The 18,315-nt window shown below is 33.2% G+C and overlaps 1 protein-coding gene across 5 annotated transcripts in view; it reads right to left on the reverse strand.

Annotated features, from left to right (window-relative positions):
- pan (pangolin) overlaps positions 1-13,326 on the reverse strand; it is a 165,986-nt gene extending 152,660 nt beyond the window's left edge. For 3 of the 5 annotated variants that reach the window (XM_008192929.3, XM_008192928.3, XM_008192927.3), the window contains exons 1-3: positions 12,932-13,303; positions 4,799-4,865; positions 622-725 (exon numbers count right to left, since the gene is read on the reverse strand). In XM_008192929.3, the coding sequence (XP_008191151.1) occupies positions 622-725; positions 4,799-4,865; positions 12,932-13,084 (324 nt within the window). In that variant the 5' untranslated portion in view covers positions 13,085-13,303. 5 annotated transcript variants of the gene reach the window in all.
- Between the last annotated feature and the right edge of the window lie 4,989 nt (positions 13,327-18,315).

Here is an 18,315-nt window from a genome sequence, read left to right on the forward strand (position 1 = left end):
ATGGAAACTTTATTACCAGCGAACTTTCATTGGCTCTATTTTTAACCGCGTACACAAATCTCTTTTATCTGAGCTCGCATCATGATAATCGATCCAGAGCCCGAAATTTCTCGGAGAATGAAAAAGTCTTAAATTCTGACAAATACGCTTTTGATGATGCAGTTCGGAGGTTGGCAGTTCAATACCCGTCCACATGTTTGTGTATCAACATCACGGAATTAATTGGTGCAGCTATGCCGCATATGGTCCAGATGTACCCAAAGCAAGCCCTGTTTAAAAACTTTCAAACAATCCAAAAGCCACCCTCTCCCAGTCCGCCTAAAAGCACTTGCAGAGCCGCAAATGGAAGCGCCATTAGTTGGGACAAAAGCGTGAATGACGTCATTTCGAAAAATGTCGGGAACGTGCAAGACGCAAGACGTCTGGTGCTGGAGATCACGCATTCATGCGCTCATTATTCCCGACATGTCTGTGAGAAACAATGGGAAGGTCATCGTCGATAGGAGCTCGGAGAGAGCAGGAAAAGGGGACAGTGGAGTGGTTGCTAATAAGGCCGTCGACGAAGAACGTGTGGCGACACTCGGGCACGAAGGAGATTCTTTTTGGAAAAACTCCACTTACCATTGACACGGGTATGGGGCCAGCCGCTCCGTTGGCGTAGCTGTAGGGGGACACCAAATATCCCATGTTGAACGAAGAGGTGTGGGGCACGGGCTCCACCTTGCCTGTAACAAACCCCCAATTAAAAATCATGGATTTTTTCAACTGCAACTCGACAAATAAGCACCAGATGACAGGATATATGCCTGTCGCATTTTCCGCCAGGGAAAATTTACGACCAGCGTCGGATGTAACAAAGTTTTCGAGTTTCGAATTTTTGTTACATACCGAGAGTCCCAACGAAAGTGCTAGAAAGTTAATCCTTTTTTTACTAAAAAATACTAACCCCATGACTCACCTAAAATTATTTTGAAGTACATTAAAGTAAACTTATGTTTTTTTTTAATAAAACGTTCTACTTTTTTATTTTTAGATGTAGCTGTTAACTGTTAATTTTGATTAGTTTTCGAAATAGTAATTATTTAATGTACTAGACGATACAAATTTGATTTTATCTTCGAGAGCGGTTTTAGCCTAGAAGTTGAAACGCTTGAGAACATAATGGTAAATATATTATATTTATATTATAATATTATCGACAATACAAAATTTTATTCTATTCCATCCTCCAATATTTACTGAGTTATTTTGATTGACAATTACAAACAAAAAATTCAACAATGAGAAAAATGTCAAAAAAAGAAAACCAAAATTAGTTGTGAACCATATTTTCCTAGACGATAAAATTTCGTTTTACCATAAATTAATCAGTAGATAATATGCCATTTTACCGTTAACAATAGAATGAAATGACTTGCTTTTATAAAAAAATATTACCCACGTAAAAACTAAGAATTGTAGAAAAGTAACTTTCACCACTTTAAAGAAGAAAATTCAAACTTGATGATTTATTTTTTTAGTCTTAGATTGATTGTATTGTTGTTGAAGTTAACTTTTGAAGTTACATGTCTTTTCAGTTGTTATTATTATTAACTATATTAAATTTAATAATAATCTTTGAGAAGCAACAACAAAAGGACAGGTGTTCCAATTAACTTTTTCAAATTATTCAACTATTAATATCCTAAACAATTGGTACAGATGATAAAAAAGATATAAGTTTGAACTTTGCCCTTCAAAGTAGTGAAAGCCCTACTTTTCAAAAATTCTTAGTTTTTGTATACAGTGCGACCTCGATAATCCGTACCTTTAATAAATCGGATTCTTCAGTAAACCGCACAAGCATTTTAATAGCATTGTGTACTTTGTAATCCGGATTTCAGAGTACTTGATAATTCGGACCTGCGTTTAGAATGAATCAGATGTCTTGTTTTGTAAAAAATTCTTGGTAAAAAACAATAAAATCAAAACAAGTGGTTCCCCGAACTTCTAAAAGCGCACATACATTCGTCCACTGTGAGTTGTTTTCGCTACCATGAAGCCGTTAAAAGTTTTGATCTTTGCATAAAATGGGCGGAGGAAAATAACATTGCATTACACGATGTTCTAGTGCTCCAAAGACTAAAAGAAACTGCTTTCATAATTAATCAAAAATTAATTAAGCAAACGAAAATTACTAATTTCTTTAGAAAATAATTCAATTTTCTTTTCTTAGATATTTTTTTGAGTTAAAAAACATGTATTTTTGTTTTTTTTATTATAAAATTGTTCCGCTTCTGTAATCCGTATTATTTATTAATTCGGATCATCCTGGTTTTAATTAGTTCGGATTATTGAGGTCGCACTGTAATAAGAAGAAAATTCAAACTTTGATGATATATTTTTTTAATCATCGATTGATTGCATTGTTGAAAATAACTTTTAAAGTCAAATGTCTTTTCAATTGTTATTATTAACTGTATTAAATAGACAATTTAATAATAATCTTTGAGAAGTAAAAACAAACGGGAGAGTGTTCCATTTAACTTTTTCAAATTATTCAACTTTTAACATCTCAAACAATTGGTATAGATGATAAAGATATAAGTTTGAACTTTCCCCTTTAAAGTAGGGGAAGCCCCACATTTCAAAGATTCTTAGTTTTTGTATAATAATTTTTTCAAAAAGCATATTTTGATAAAAAAATATTTTAAAAACTAAGCAGAATTGACCAACAATAGATCAAAATTAGTGGCGGCGTTAGGGATGGAAGCAAGTAGTTGAGCGCCCAACCAAAATACTCCTTGCCTCCCTGTTTATATTTACAAAAAAAAAGAAATAATTCTCCTTTTGTAAATGCTTTCGGAAAATACAAATTAAGTACTTTTCTAAAAATCGTCCAAGAATTTGACAAATCTAGGAAATTGTTAAGTTAGACAAATTTCGTTTATTTACGAAGTCTTACACTGTTGGTCTAGAAGTTCAAGTTTGATATTTTTACTTTTTGATGATGAATGAAAACAGTGAGCGCCCAACTATCAGTGATTTTCTTATTATAGTAAAACAAAGTCGAATGACAATATTATGAACCTCGTGCCTCAAGCATCACTTCTAAAAAATTAAAACTGTTCCAACTAGAGAATAGTATTCAAAAAGTGACAATCTACTAGCATTGGTGATAAGAATAAGACTAACTCAGAAGCGTGAGCAAGTATATTGTTTTGAAAAAAATATTGTATTCTGTTATCTTCGCCGTTTCCTTTCCAAAAATGGATCCAAAAGTGTAAAAGAACTTCAGAAACAAACGCAGGATTCAAGAAACACGACAAAAGTCAATAACGCACAGGGTGTTTCACATAACTGTACGAGAGGCTTGCACCTCTGTTCGCACCCCAATATACAAAAATCACAAAACACTAGATTAATGATTGTTATGTTTTTCACAACCAATTGTGTTCTATCAAGAGACGGCATGAATATGATTCTAATCTATTTATCGTAATCACTAACTAACTAAACGTTGTAATTTTTCGAACAGGTGCACAAACTAGAGAATACTATCCAATTTTTCACAATTTGTAATCGAGTTCGTATTGAAATATGTATTGTTGGTGGCATTTTACAGCGCAGGTCTCGTAAAATTATGGGAAACACCCTGTATACTCACATAAGAGTAGCCTACATGGCAATAAATCATTTATTATCTACTTTGGCGGGTTCCGGCCAACCAAAAAAATATGCTGGTGCAGTCATCACTGATCAAAAGCTACGTCCAAAAAAGCAATAAGATTTAGAAGTTTGTATTGAAGCTCATTTCTGAAACACTCTGTATATATGAATGCAGGGTTTAGTATCTACAGCTTTTGTAGAGAAAAAATTAATTTTCCAACATTTAAAGGTTAATAATGGACGTTTCCAACTCGCTGGGACAGCGTGTACGTTGGGAGAGTCTGGAACCCAAGCCATTGTGTGGAGTTGTTGAAGAGTTGGTCAGTCGGTCCCAGCAGAGGCGAGTTGAAGGTCGTAAGCCAGTTCCTCCGAGTTCACAAACCGAGCTATGAATGGCTGAATTATCAGCCGTTGGGAATTTTTCCTACATTTGCTTCCAGGTAATTGGAGTAAACCTCCAGGTATGACATAACGTGACGGCCACTCGAAGATTACGCCGATAACCATCGTTTAAATTCAAGCCATGTGTTTAGCAGCCTTTTTTCCTGTTTATTGTTTGGGCGAGATGCTGGACTATGCAAACAGCGCGCGCTCTTTGGGGTCAATGTTTTTCCAAAGATATTTCACGGGACGCGTCTTCGATTACCTCCTGGACTGTTATTATCTTGTTCAACGCCTCATTTACCCAAAATAAGCCACACTTTTCGACAGTATTATTATTACACTCGGACGTGACCCGAAATATTGGCGCCCAGGGTACGGCTTTGTCGCCCAACACCAAATTACGACAGCAGTGCGTGACTAGGAAAGCGGCCACAATTCAGCCAATTTATCGATGCTAAAGGATTAGTTGAGTCAATATGATAGAATGTTGAACACGGCTCGTATTACAGGCCTGCCAACCGGGAGATATTTCATATCCTAATAAATATTTACGTCTGCTGTTTGCACAAGAGCCCAAAACGGCTTGTATACGCCAAAAATAAAAAGACAGAGGTGTGCATCATTTACATACATTACAGGACCGAACATTCTTCGTGGCGTTGTTGGAATTCTCCTTTGTACAGAAAGCTCCATCAAAGTGCCACTTGAGACGTGTCCGTGCCTTATTAACGACTAAACAATAAGGGAAGAAGAAGACTCAACTTACCGAAGACGGGACTGTGGTCCGCTCGGGAGACATTTTTATTGGAAGAGTAACTGCCACCAGACTTTTCCTATAAAGAAAAAAATTGTTTACTATGTGCAACATGTAACAAACACACACACACGTTTGTTTAACAAAAATATCGAAGTACAAACAAGCGATAAGAGGTACAACAGTTTCAAATCCGGTCAGATTACCGTTCTGATAAACGAGATTTGTGATTACGATCGACAGAGGCGCTACATTTGCTGTTTTTTACCAGAACCCCAAATTTAAATTACAGTGCGACCTCAATAATCCGAACTAATTAAAACCAGGATGATCCGAATTAATAAATAATATGGATTACAGAAGCGGAACAATTTTATAATAAAAAAACAAAAATACATGTTTTTTAACTCAAAAAAATATCAAAGAAAAGAAAATTGAATTATTTTCTAAAGAAATTAGTAATTTTCGTTTGCTTAATTAATTTTTGATTAATTATGAAAGCAGTTTCTTTTAGTCTTTGGAGCACTAGAACATCGTGTAATGCAATGTTATTTTCCTCCGCCCATTTTATGCAAGGATCAAAACTTTTAACGGCTTCATGGTAGCGAAAACAACTCACAGTGGACGAATGTATGTGCGCTTTTAGAAGTTCGGGGAACCACTTGTTTTGATTTTATTGTTTTTTACCAAGAATTTTTTACAAAACAAGACATCTGATTCATTCTAAACGCAGGTCCGAATTATCAAGTACTCTGAAATCCGGATTACAAAGTACACAATGCAATTAAAATGCTTGTCCGGTTTACTGAAGAATGCGATTTATTAAAGGTACGGATTATCGAGGTCGCACTGTATTTCCCGAACTAAAAATTTCAATCCATAAATTGACAAGTTTTTTACAGTAAATGATTACTTAATATTTTTATGATAAATTATGCACCGAAAGGTTGGTAGCTCTTTTCTCGATTTGAATGGAGATCAATAGTGATTATAAAAATATCTATTTAATTAATGTGCTACAACTCGACCTACTTAGCCAAACAAATCAAGTTAAAAGAAATCAAGGAATGATTTTAACTCTTCAATAACTGAAACTATTAATAAAACCAAGTAGAGATTTTACATACGAAAACAAAAATAGTTTGTAGGAGGGTCTAAAAACAAATAATTTCTAATTTTAGGCTTCGGGAGTAATCTTAAACAAAATTATAGTGGATTTGAGATTTGTAGGAAATGAAAATATGCAATTCAAGATCAACGGCCTCCAACGTATATAAAGAAAACCCAAACCTCTAACATGTTTTCAAATTATTTCCTACAAAATATACAGGGTGATTCTTTTAGGACCTACATTAGGAACTTTTTAACTTCTAATATAGCTACTAGAGCTTTAAGATTTTGCATACAATCTAAATCGACCATTCTGAGTTCAACTTAGAATTTTCGAACTACGAGAAATTGGCGCCAACTTTAAAATGTTAAATAGTAACCACCTATTTTTATAGCATTTTTGAATTTGTTTCTTGAAACTGAATAAAATGTACCGTTAGTGCTTATCTGTCATAGTTTTTGACGTATGTCAATTTTTTTGTATACATTTTCATTTGTTTTTCAATAAATGAATAATTCTTTTTGCGTTTGATAGCCAAAAGTTCGAAGGGTCTTCTGAAATCTTCAGGATTGTCATTATGTCAAATTGCAAGGCTACTATGATTTTATGAAAATAATAATTAAAACGTGATTATAAAACAGTTTTTTCAAATGGAATGACCCTGTTTTTTCAATGGCAATCAAAAGAACATCAATTTTTCTGGAGACTTTTGTTAACGTCTTCTATATCTATCTCTTACAGTTTTCGTAATAATCGCAAAAAAACTGAATTTTAGCTTATTTTCATTTTTTATCAAAAAAAATTTCAAAAAAATACGATAAAATTGTGCTATTAATTGAAAAAAATGTTCGATATCTTCACCATTTTCATTCAAGAATTTAAAAATTCGATGTCAGACTGAATGAGTTACTTTACATAATTTACTAAGTTATAATAAACCATAATTAAATATTATTGTTTTAGTGCTTATTCGATAATGAACCAGGTAAAAACTAAAAAAAAATATATTGTAGTTTGACAATTGTTGACCATTTTGCAAGATCTACTTGATTAACTATGAAAATTACGAAGTAAAATCTGTTTTTTGTGATTTTTTCAAAAACTGTAAGAGATAGGTTTAGGACGTATTGATAAAAGTCTGCACAAATATCAATGTCCTTTCGGTTGCCGTTAAGAAAATGGGGTCGTTCCATTTGAAAAAACTGAGTTATAGCAGTTTTTTGATAACCATTTAAAAAAATCACACTAGCCATGAATTTTGACAGTTGACAATTTTGAAAATTCTGGAAGACTCTCTGAACCTTCGGTTCTCGAATACAAAAGCAGTTATTCACTTATCGCAAAGGGTTCAAAAACTGTGATATCTTAGCTAAACCCTTGCAAATAAAAATTTTAATACAAAAATTGACATATGTCAAAAACTATTCCGAAAGCTCAGCCATTTTGAAAATAATTTAATTAAACTCAAAATGGTCGATTTGGATCGTATATAAAATTTTAAAGCTAAAAAGTTTCTAATATAGGACCTAAAAGAATCACCCTGTATTATTTCAAGGTTCAAATTGTTTTGAAACATCGCATCATTTTGTTTATGCTAGATTCGACATCTTTTTTAATGATCTAGATAATATTATTTATCACGGAACTGCAATATAATTTTTATAGGTTTTGGCATTTGCCAGCTGATGATAGCCAGAGCTGATCTTTGCACATGTCAACATTCTCGTCCTGTCCATTCAAATTCTTTCCTTCATTCACAGCTCTCGAATAATTTCACCTATAAACATTTACCAGATTCCGAGAATCCGAAATGTTATATAATTACAAACTTTTCTCAATCTCAGTCAATAGAGAGCTCGAACTGTTTGCACTAAAGTTCTCCACAGGACTTCCAATATTTCCTCGAAAAGGCAATAAATTCACCAATAGCGTCGTCTATTGTGCTGGCAAAGAATAGTTTGGGTTGCATCAAAAGTTATTTGTCATGATCAAGTTGAAATTTGTATTTTTTTATTACCTGCGTTATATCTCAACTCCACACGTACTCTAAACTATAAGGTAAATAAAATTAATTTTATATTGTTTGGAAGTGTAAATTGAATTTAGATGATTGACGTGATAATAAGTCATAATTCAATAAAGCTAATTTCTGTATTATTTTCTCTGAACGGAAAAGTTGGATAAATGACGCGAAATTACACTACTGACGCAAAAATATAACATCTTTATATTGTTATTATTTCATTTTAATGCTGAAACGTGCAAATAAAATAAAAACACTCGAACAATATGTAATTGCGAATGCTCTAAAAACGACCAATATTCAACTAAAACATTAATACGCAATGTTATTGCCATGAAAATAAACCTTCATAAAAGTGTTAGTAAATTTGATTCCTGATTATTAAATTAAATCAACTGACGGGTATGTTAATTACAACATTTTTGCCGCACGTAAATAACATTAAACAAACTTCTTAACATCATCAATGTTTATTGTGAGTGAATTTTCTTTTTCTTTATCTGTACTGGTGACTGACTTTTTGTAGAATAATTAGCGGTTAAAGAGGCTCCATATTTTATTACTTTGACTAAACATGATTTCTGTAACAACAGTAAATAATGCTGATATCTTTATTACCAACTCAAACTTTTATGTTATGACTTTACGTAGTTCTGATTAATAATAAAAGATCACTAAAACCAGTCTGTCAAAATACACACAATACGCATAACCATGTCGTCCAATTCTTGAAAAAAACATTCCTACTAGAGACAAAACAAGTCTCAGACAAAGAAAGACCTAAAATGTTTAACGCAGAGAAACTGGTGCACGTTTTCATCACAGATGTTCCTTTATTTACCCAAACAGATCACCTTGATATCAAATAAATAAAAGCCATTGATAATAACAAACATGTGTAAAAGCTTTTGTCAACTCATCTAGGCAAATATCAATGAAATTACTCATTGAAATATCTTTCTTTACACAAGCAACTTCCACCACTTCTTTAAGAATGCATGCTCAATTATACTTTGCGACTTTCTTGAAAATGCTGTTAACATGTGTAATGGTCAATAATAGTAAGTGGTCCAATCTGTACCTTAGAGTAATAAAATGGAGAAAAATTTATGATCAAGAAACGCTCAGTGGTTAGATAAGACAGCTCATTTCAACTCAAACATTGATCTTAAAACCCCAAATTAATTTTTCCTGTTATAATTCAAATATTTATTTTTGCAACATAAATAGATCATTGAGGCCTGATGAAATATTATACTTGGCGCCTATCAAATGTGTGATTTACCAAACGGTTTCAATTACAGGTTTAAAATACTGAAATGACAATTTATTTTCACAAAATCACGTAACGGTTTGAACTCACTTTTTTACGCCATTTTCTTGTACATACCGAATTGAATGCCATCAATAATGAAAAAAAATTTGGCGTAAAATCTGCGTAAAATTTTAATTAACGACGCTACCAACTTCGTTAAAACGGCAATTTTTTGAGTGAAGTTTTTGTGATTCGAACTTTGGTAAAAGTTTGGAACTTTGCACATACATATTTTACAACTGAAATTGAAATTATTTCTTAAGTAGTAGTAAATGAAACCAATCTGGAACTTCTAAAATGCATATTCTAAAGTTACAATGTGGAAATAGCAATTATCACAAAGCAAGTTGCTGAAGTTAGTACGTTATGTAGTCAATGAAGTATGCACTTAACAAGTCGTGTGCCCTAGACATAAATTAGTTCAAATTTCTAAGGAATAACCTTATTGTATTTACACTTCAAACACCAAAAGTGTAATAGACGCAATGTCTCTATGGAACAAAAATTATGTTTTATGAAAACGATCATCTTTGTAATTAATTGTCTAAAATCGTGTGCATTGTGAGACAAAAACCTTCCAAAGTTAACTAATCAACAAATTTCGCTTTCTTACACGTAATAAAAACCAATCTGTAATTTTAAAGTACATAGCAAATATTAAACACGTACTAACTTTAAAAGCATAACAAATACTGAAAGGATTTTTAAGACAAATTTATGAAACCTATAATCTAATTGATCGAGTTAAGCATTCGTTATTGCAAGACACTCATATACTCTTGTTGCTTAATTTGAATTATTTGATAATAAATTGCAAATTAGGATTAAGTGTTTTTGCGCGGGATTTTTTATACGACAAGTACACACTACTGTCTTACAATATTTCACTGGATTTTCAGATCTAGAAGTCTAAATGAAACTCACTTACTTGATATAAAAATGACTCGCCCTTGTATAAAATGTTAATCCCCTTTAATCTTACTTTAAACTCCAAAACACTTGTTGCCCGGGCTGTTGTTAAATCAGAATTAAAATAAAAGCGATAAATTTTTTACAGACTAAATGAAATTTTGCTGAAGTAAGTAAGTTAGAAAAAATTAACAAAAGAAAACTTGAAAATAGAATCCCAGCTTCGCCAAACCTTAAATTTTTCCAAATTCAGTGGTGTATTCAAATTTTTTAATTGATCGAGCCATAAGTACTTTTTTTCAAACAGTCACTTCCTAAACCTATAAAAAGGCTTAGCTGCACATACAAGGGTGAGTTTTAGATGCTTTAGAACTAGATTATGTTCTTTTGCGCCGGAATTCAAACTACCCTCTGCAGCCTTAGAGCTCGAGCATTCCAAAAAAATAGAATTTAAAATCCCGTAGCATACATCTAGTCCAAATAAAGCATCCTCTAACAACTTTTTTTATCTTCAAACAACAACGCTAAGGGTCCGATCAGTCAGAGATAAATAAAATTTGTTGTCCCGCAAAAAAAATTTAATTAAGATTATAATAATCAATATTTCGCCGGGGTTTTGTTTATAATATTTACTTATTCTACAATGAAGTTCCTCTGACATCAGCAATTTTAAACACAAATACAAAATGTTTTTTTTATTTTCCTTATGAGTTTTTTTCCTCTCTATAATTTTGTTAAATAAAATTAGATATTTTTTATTATTATATTTTTTTATTTTTCTTCAATCACATTGTTTATTTTTATTTTTTGTTATTTCTCATTTATTGTCTGGGTCAAAACCTTGATCAGCTTTGCTGCCTTTTGGTCCAATTTGTGGTAGGAACAACTTGTAGAAAATTTTAATTTTGTTATCGTATTTTTTCCCGTCACTAATTATATTGTAACTGTTTTACAACCACAAATAAATTATTATTATAATAGTGACTCGCCCTCGTATAAAAAGTTAATCCCGCTTAATTTTGCATTAAACCTCCAAATGTTTGTTGCCAGAATTAGTGTTAAATCACAACTGAACTTGACCGTAACATATGGGTTCAAAAATTGAACAAAAACTTGAAAATATAATCCAGCGTGAAAAGCTCATTCATCATTTAAATCCTTGCTCTGCTTAAATAAACTTAAATTTTGCAAAATACAATTTTTCCGGAAGGTATTGGCGTCTAAATTTCGAATTTTCAAATTAACCCAGTTATACGTTATTTCAAGACTTGTGTACTTTCAAACAGCTACATCATAAAGCGGCAAAAAAGCTTAGCTATACATACGAGAGTAAGTCAATATTTATATGTTCTAGCGACTTTATGCGTATTTTTTTTTTTTTGGAAATGTTTTGGTTAATTTAGTAAAAACTGATCTAGACAAGATCTTTTGACGACGGACTACAAACTACCTTCTGCAGCCTTAGAACATTCAAAAAAACAGAATTGAAGACTTTGTGGCACACTATATCTAGGACGTTTGAGGAGTCCTCTCATCATAACTTATTTATCATAAAAGAACAACAGTCCTATTAGACAGTGGTTTAATTCATTGTCCAGCAACAAATTTAAATGAAGATTGTAATAAGTGTCTGCCTTGTCTTGTATAAAAAGTTAAGTCCCTTAACCTTGATTAAACCCCTAAACGTTTGTTGCCATAACTGTTGCTAAATCAGGATTAATAAGAGCAATTAATTTTTACAGTACAATTAACTGAAATATGTATGTGGGTTCAAAATTTGAACAAAAGAAAATTTGAGAATAGAATCCCTGCTTTGCAAATACTTAAATTTCTCCAAAATCAGTGTTCTGTTCGAATTTTCTAATTGATCGAGTTGTTATTAGAACACGTGCACTTTCAAACAATTACCTCATAAATGTGTCAGTATTCTCGCACTTGCTCCTAAATTAGTTTTTTGGAATACTTTGTATAATTTAGTAAAATAAGATCTAGATTAGCTCCTTTACGACGGATTTCAAACTACCCTCTGCAGCCTTACCTATATCTAGTCCAAATGGGGTATTTTCGGATAACTTATTTATCAAAAAGAACAAAAGTATGAGTCCAGCAAAAAATTTAAATAAAAGTGTTTCGCCTAGTCTTGTATAAAAAGTTAAGCCCCTTTAACTATGGTTTAAACACCTCAACTTTTCTTGTGGGAACTGTTGTTAAATCAGAATTAATAAAAACAATTATTTTGTGTACAAATGAGCTTAACAGAAATTGAAAAAAAAACTTGAAAATAAAATCCGACGTAAAACATTAAATTTTGCAAATTTCAGTGTTACAAAATTTCGAATAGGTCTTTAAAACTTTCGACTGAATAAATAGTAAACAATCACTTCCGTGATTTTTTCGTACGAATTCCAAAACAAAAACTATAGTAATTCCATGGTAGGGATGCTGATAATTCTATTTATCGGTAGACCATCGAAAGGTGGTCTTCTTGCCCAGATCTTGTAAATTAAAATAATATAAAACACTTTCGGTTTTGATAAACAAACGCCATACAAGTATCGTCACTCAGCAAACATTGAACTTGTGGTATACGGAAAATAGGAAAACAAAACTTTCATTTCGCACATATTTACAGCTCGCCTTATCTGCGACATTCCGTTTATCAAAGATAACAAGAGTAATGTGCGAATTTTTCAATAAAACTTTTAGGTTCGGTTTGGAAAAACGCGAAAGCAGCAGTGTATGTGTCGGGGGTGGATGTGGCGTGTGTCGGCTTCCGTCGCGGCTCACCTCCGACTCGGTGAGGTCGATGAGACTGCTCTTCTCCTCGGTGAGGTTCTCAGAGGACCTCTTCTCGTCCTCCCCGTCGCCCTCGTCCTTAAACACCTTAACCTCATCGGTGCTGCCGAGATCATCGCCGCCACTGGACGAGACGTGTGGCATGGTTCACTCGCGGCCACGGCACAGCGGCATCACACAGCTCTCGCTCACTACATGGCACCACTATCTGCCGCACATGTCGTCACCAGGTCCACACTCGCGGCGCGTCACTGCGTACACGTACACGTGGTGGTGCTGCTGCTGGCTGGGGTGCTCGACGTCGCCGACAGCAACCTCGACTTTGGCTGGGCACCGACTGACTCTCCTCTTGGGCAAGCGCCGGCTCTGGACCGCGTCCGCCAATCAGAGCCGCTCGGGAGGCGCCGAGCAATAATGGCAGCCGCACGACTGCGCACGAGCCGCGCCGACCGCAGCCGGTCTCACTCCCGCGCATTCACCTATCATTACATCCGTGATTAATTCCTCCACCAGACGTTTATTTTACTAATTTATGGGCCGTTGTTCCGAAGACTTCTTGGGGCTGTTGAGAAGACAGTGCCGCATTACCCAGAACACTAACTAGGCTGCGACTTGGGCACCGACCCATAAACATAAACATGGTTTTCAAAATTAGAGCTGCACTATCAAATCAACTCTTTGAATTTTGTCACAATCACACTGTATATAACAATAAAACTAGGAGGTTGTGCGCAAATTACTTTGCATAATGTGAGCTCTTTACACGGATGGTGAAAAGTGTCTGTGTCGCGAGCCTCCAAAAAAAATCTTCGACTGATCAGTCTGTTATATACAGGTGTTCGCAAAGCTGAGGCCTGTCTTTTAACACGAGGTATTATTCTTAAGAGTTTTAGCCTAAATCGGCTTAGTAAAGTGTTTTTTACGAAGATAGGAGAAAGTAACTCTGCAATACCGTGATTCAAATAGTATATTATTAAACGAGTTTTAAAAGACGTCCTATTATGACACGAATGGTGGAATGAGTGCCACAATTAGGTCTTATAAAACTAGTGTAATACACTATTTTTTCTACTTTCTATTTTTGTTGTTTGTTTTTGTTTAATTTGTGGCCTGTTTGATTCCAAAAAATGTTATTGCGCTGTTGCCATTTTTTCTATAGTTTTGGAACAGCAAGTAAAAAACTTGTTAATATTTAAGTAATTTGCCTTAATAATAAGATAAAAAGGATAAACACAAAAATTTACATCTGTGATTAAAAACGGCATTCTCCAATTCGTCTACATAAATTTACTCGTCGCCTTGTAGTCTTTGCCGATCTTGCTAAACGAAAAGGCATGCTGCCATATCAATTAAATATTAAAGTCTTTTAATAATGTGAACAAGTCGGCATTACATTTTCGAACGAAGATTTGCCCCAGGAGCAAAACGGCTCATTTCCGGCCAAAAGTTTATTTGCAATTTTGGTCTACCTGAGGGACCTCTAGAACATCCTAAAGTTTCAGAATATCTTTTTGAACCAGCCTGTAGAGGCATATTGTATTGTTTTTGGGGTACTTGAGTTATTTAAAGGAAACTTTCATCAGCTTTTCCATAACCTAAGTTTAGACTTTTTTTTAAATACAATGTGTTCAAGAATGGTTGTTCATCAAGTCATCTATGAAATTTTAACGCAGTGTGCCGCTTAATTCAAATTATCAAGTCGTTAAAGTGACACAGTCTTCAAAAAAATGCAAAGGGCTTCGAATCTAAAAACGAAAAAATACAGAACAACAAAAATCACGGAAATATAAAACACGAATCAAGATAAACCCTCCACTTGAAACAATTTTGCCGAAAAAATGCAAAATAGTGAGTAAAAAGATAATTCAAAGATTTGACAGAGAAACTAGGATAGTTATTTGGACGAGGCGGCACATTGAATTTGAATTCCATTGCCAATTTTATGAACAAGTATTTTTGAACACATTGTATTTTTTTTTAATTTTTATAATTGCAACTTCATAATCAAAAATCGTTAAATGTACTTACAATGAGAGATCTAATTATTAATAACTATTAATTAATGATAGATATTGGGAATGCTAACACAAATCGTTACAGAATTAAATTTTCTTATACCTAGGACCGGTTTAAAGATGCGTCATTAATTTAATCCGCGATTAAATGTGCAATTTAATAATCAGGTGACCAAATTGAAGCATTTTTATTGGTCTATTCGCGTTGTTAACTTTTGATAACAACGTTTTAAATTTTAATAGAGCTTTCTATAACCGGCTCTTAGTAAAATAAAACTGAAGAATTTCATTTTAAAAAAATGACTTATAGTTTGTGGGAAATGTCCAAATATAACGTTAAGATTTTGGAGTTTGTAAACTTTTTCTAATTTTGAACACACTGAAGGAAAGATATAGGCATTTTTTCGATTATTCAAATACGATTTCTAAAAGTCTAAAAATGGCAAATTTGATTAAAGGAATTTTTTTTAAATTCCTAAATATTTAAAAAACGGCTAAATTTATGTATAAGGAAAGCTGATGAAAATCTTTTTGAAATAACTCGAGTTATCTAAAAACGCATACCTTTCTATTTAAATAAAACAATTAATACCAACTTCCGGTATAACCGGTTATGGCCGTACATAAATTTCATATAAGATAAATATCATTGTCACAACTTTCACCACTTCTAATGTGCGGTTTAGACGAAACAGTCTGTATAATAATAAAACAATTTAATAAGAAACCAAGCTGTGGTACGTTACGATAAAAAAAATGACATCCTTAAAACTGCGGTGACAAATACAGACTGATCCAGAAAAACTGAATCTGTTGGCAACAGATTTGAAAGTATTTTTGTTCATAATTTGCAACACTGCAACCAGATCCGGTTTTCTTTGACACAAGATTGTTGAATAGTTACTAACTGGAAGAATATTCTTTTAAAATTTAAATTCAGTATTGCCAACAGACCCCGTATTTCTGGACCAGTCTGTATTTTCGATATGATATGGTTAATGTGTACGTTTGGCTAGTTTATAAACCAACTGGATATTGTGTAAACCAGTTGGACAGTTTGTAAACTAACCTTTTTGTTAAAATTTATATCCTAAAAGATTTTAATCGGATTTTTGCTATACAGCCCGGTTTGTTGGCGTGTCATTCTTTTTGAGCGTGACTGTACATTTATAAAAAATAAAATTACAGACTAAAAAAACGTAAAGTTAAAAATGATTTTGTATGAATAAAACGACGCTAAACTATTGTTAATTAATAGAATAATAACATGCACGGTAAATTATTTGAAAAAACATCGTAAAAAATTGGGGCAAACTTACACTATAAGTCCGAAATTTGTTCTTTCGTTGATAACATAATGAAACCTTTAGCTGCAGATTTGAAATTTCCTACACAGTGAAATTACTCTGTGCCAGTGTTAATTATTACAATCGTTTGTGGTCAAAATAAACACTTGTTCTTTGAAATTTTTTGAAAAATGCACAATTTAAGCACCGATACAATATAGGCTACTTTTTCCTAATTTGAAAATAAATAAAAAAAAAATTCAAAAAAATCTATCTCATTTGCATTGATACCATATTTTCAATAATTTTACTATTATTGTTGATTTTTAGTAGCATTCTGATAGCATTGCTATAGCAACAAGTCTGTGAGGTCGTTATTACTGTAACGGTGTGCCCTTAAACTTAAAAAAAAATTAATAATAAGTTATTGTATCTTTGTTATCATCAAGATATGAAATAAGGTGTTTTAGGCTAAACCTTTTAAAAACAATCCATGCTATCACTTGTTTATCGGAACGCATCAACTTTGCGAACAGTCTGTATTTGAGAAATCCTGTTGTTAGCACAACATGTATGTTTAAGTTTTTAGCCATGCACTTGTAGCTCCTGCATTTTTGACGGGGTGCAAAGCCTCTGCTGTCCACACCTGACCACTGCACCCACCTTGACCTCCATTCCCACTCTAATTAACGATTGTTAACGACCAACAGTGGTGCCAAGTGCCAACCCTGAGAGACCGGTTCTGTTTATCTTCCGACTATACAGATTTTTATTCTGCAATCATACCAATTTCTGCGGTTCACTGCGAGATAATGCGACACGAAACAAAGGGCGGGGTCGCTGATCCATACAAGATTTCATCCAAGGAAACTTCATAAGACGTCTATCTGATCCAAGGGACACCACAAATTAACCAGTTTTATGTTTTCTTTGAAACGCCACTGAAGCACTGGACAATTAATCGGTGAATATAATGAAACACTAAAAACGGCCCTAAGTGTGTTTCCCGATATGAAAATGTTTATAATTTTATGGAAGTTTGGATGCCAAGAATGATTTTGCCGGGATGTGTTCATAGTAAAAAACTACTCTTTAAAAAGATAAAACTCCATGCGGCCAATTGAAAAAGCATTTAGATCGATTTGTAGTATACCTAACATAGGTACGATTATGTGAAAAATACTTTAATTAAAAATTTGATTACTAAAGAGTTGTTCAAAATGTGGAAAAAGGGTGATGCCATTTAAAACTCTGAGGGGTTGGTGCTATAACTTTGAAAAATTCATTAAAATGTGCCCCCATGTAAGTAAAATTTGACCTCTCTTTAATTTTTTACATATTCACGGTGGCTCATCTTTAAAAAATCACCACATACCTACATAAAAAATATGTACTTGATCTAATTCAATAAAATTTTCATTGTTTTCAAAACTGTTAATTTTTCACAATTTTTTAAAAATTATGAGAGTGTACGGATTTGAACTCAAAATAATACAAATTGTTCAAAAATGATTGTTCAAGTCACCAGTCAAAGTGACAGATCCGTCAAAATAAGAAAAGGCTTCGAATCTAAAAACAAAAGAATACACAACAGCAAAACTTACGGAAATGTAAAATACAAATCAAAACAAACCCTACACTTGAAACAACTTTGCTTAAAAAGTGATTAAAAAGTTAATTCAAAGACTTGACAAAGATGACAGTACTCAGAAACTATAATTCGGAAATAAAATTAACTAGACGCCCTCTGGTGATGACTTTTGAACTATGTCGAAAACAGTAACGAAATTTTCGTAATTCCACATTTAATTGACATCTAATAAATTGTTTAACAATTTTGCGTCTATAGTGTTAATTGCTTACATTGGAGAGAATCACGTGGTGGTAAATACTAGCTCTGACTTTGGTTCTGCGGTTTTTCGTGGTATAAAGTGTTTGTTGTTGGGATTTGAAAGTGGATAAAAAGTGAAAAAGATTTAAATTTTCATTACAAAGTGTTATCAAACAGTTGTCTAATTAAAGACTATAGTAATGGATCACAGCGAACACAAGGTTGGGCTCAAGAAACCAATAA

The sequence above is a fragment of the Tribolium castaneum genome, chromosome 1 (genome assembly GCF_031307605.1).
Source record: "Tribolium castaneum strain GA2 chromosome 1, icTriCast1.1, whole genome shotgun sequence".
NCBI classification, from domain to species: domain Eukaryota; kingdom Metazoa; phylum Arthropoda; class Insecta; order Coleoptera; family Tenebrionidae; genus Tribolium; species Tribolium castaneum.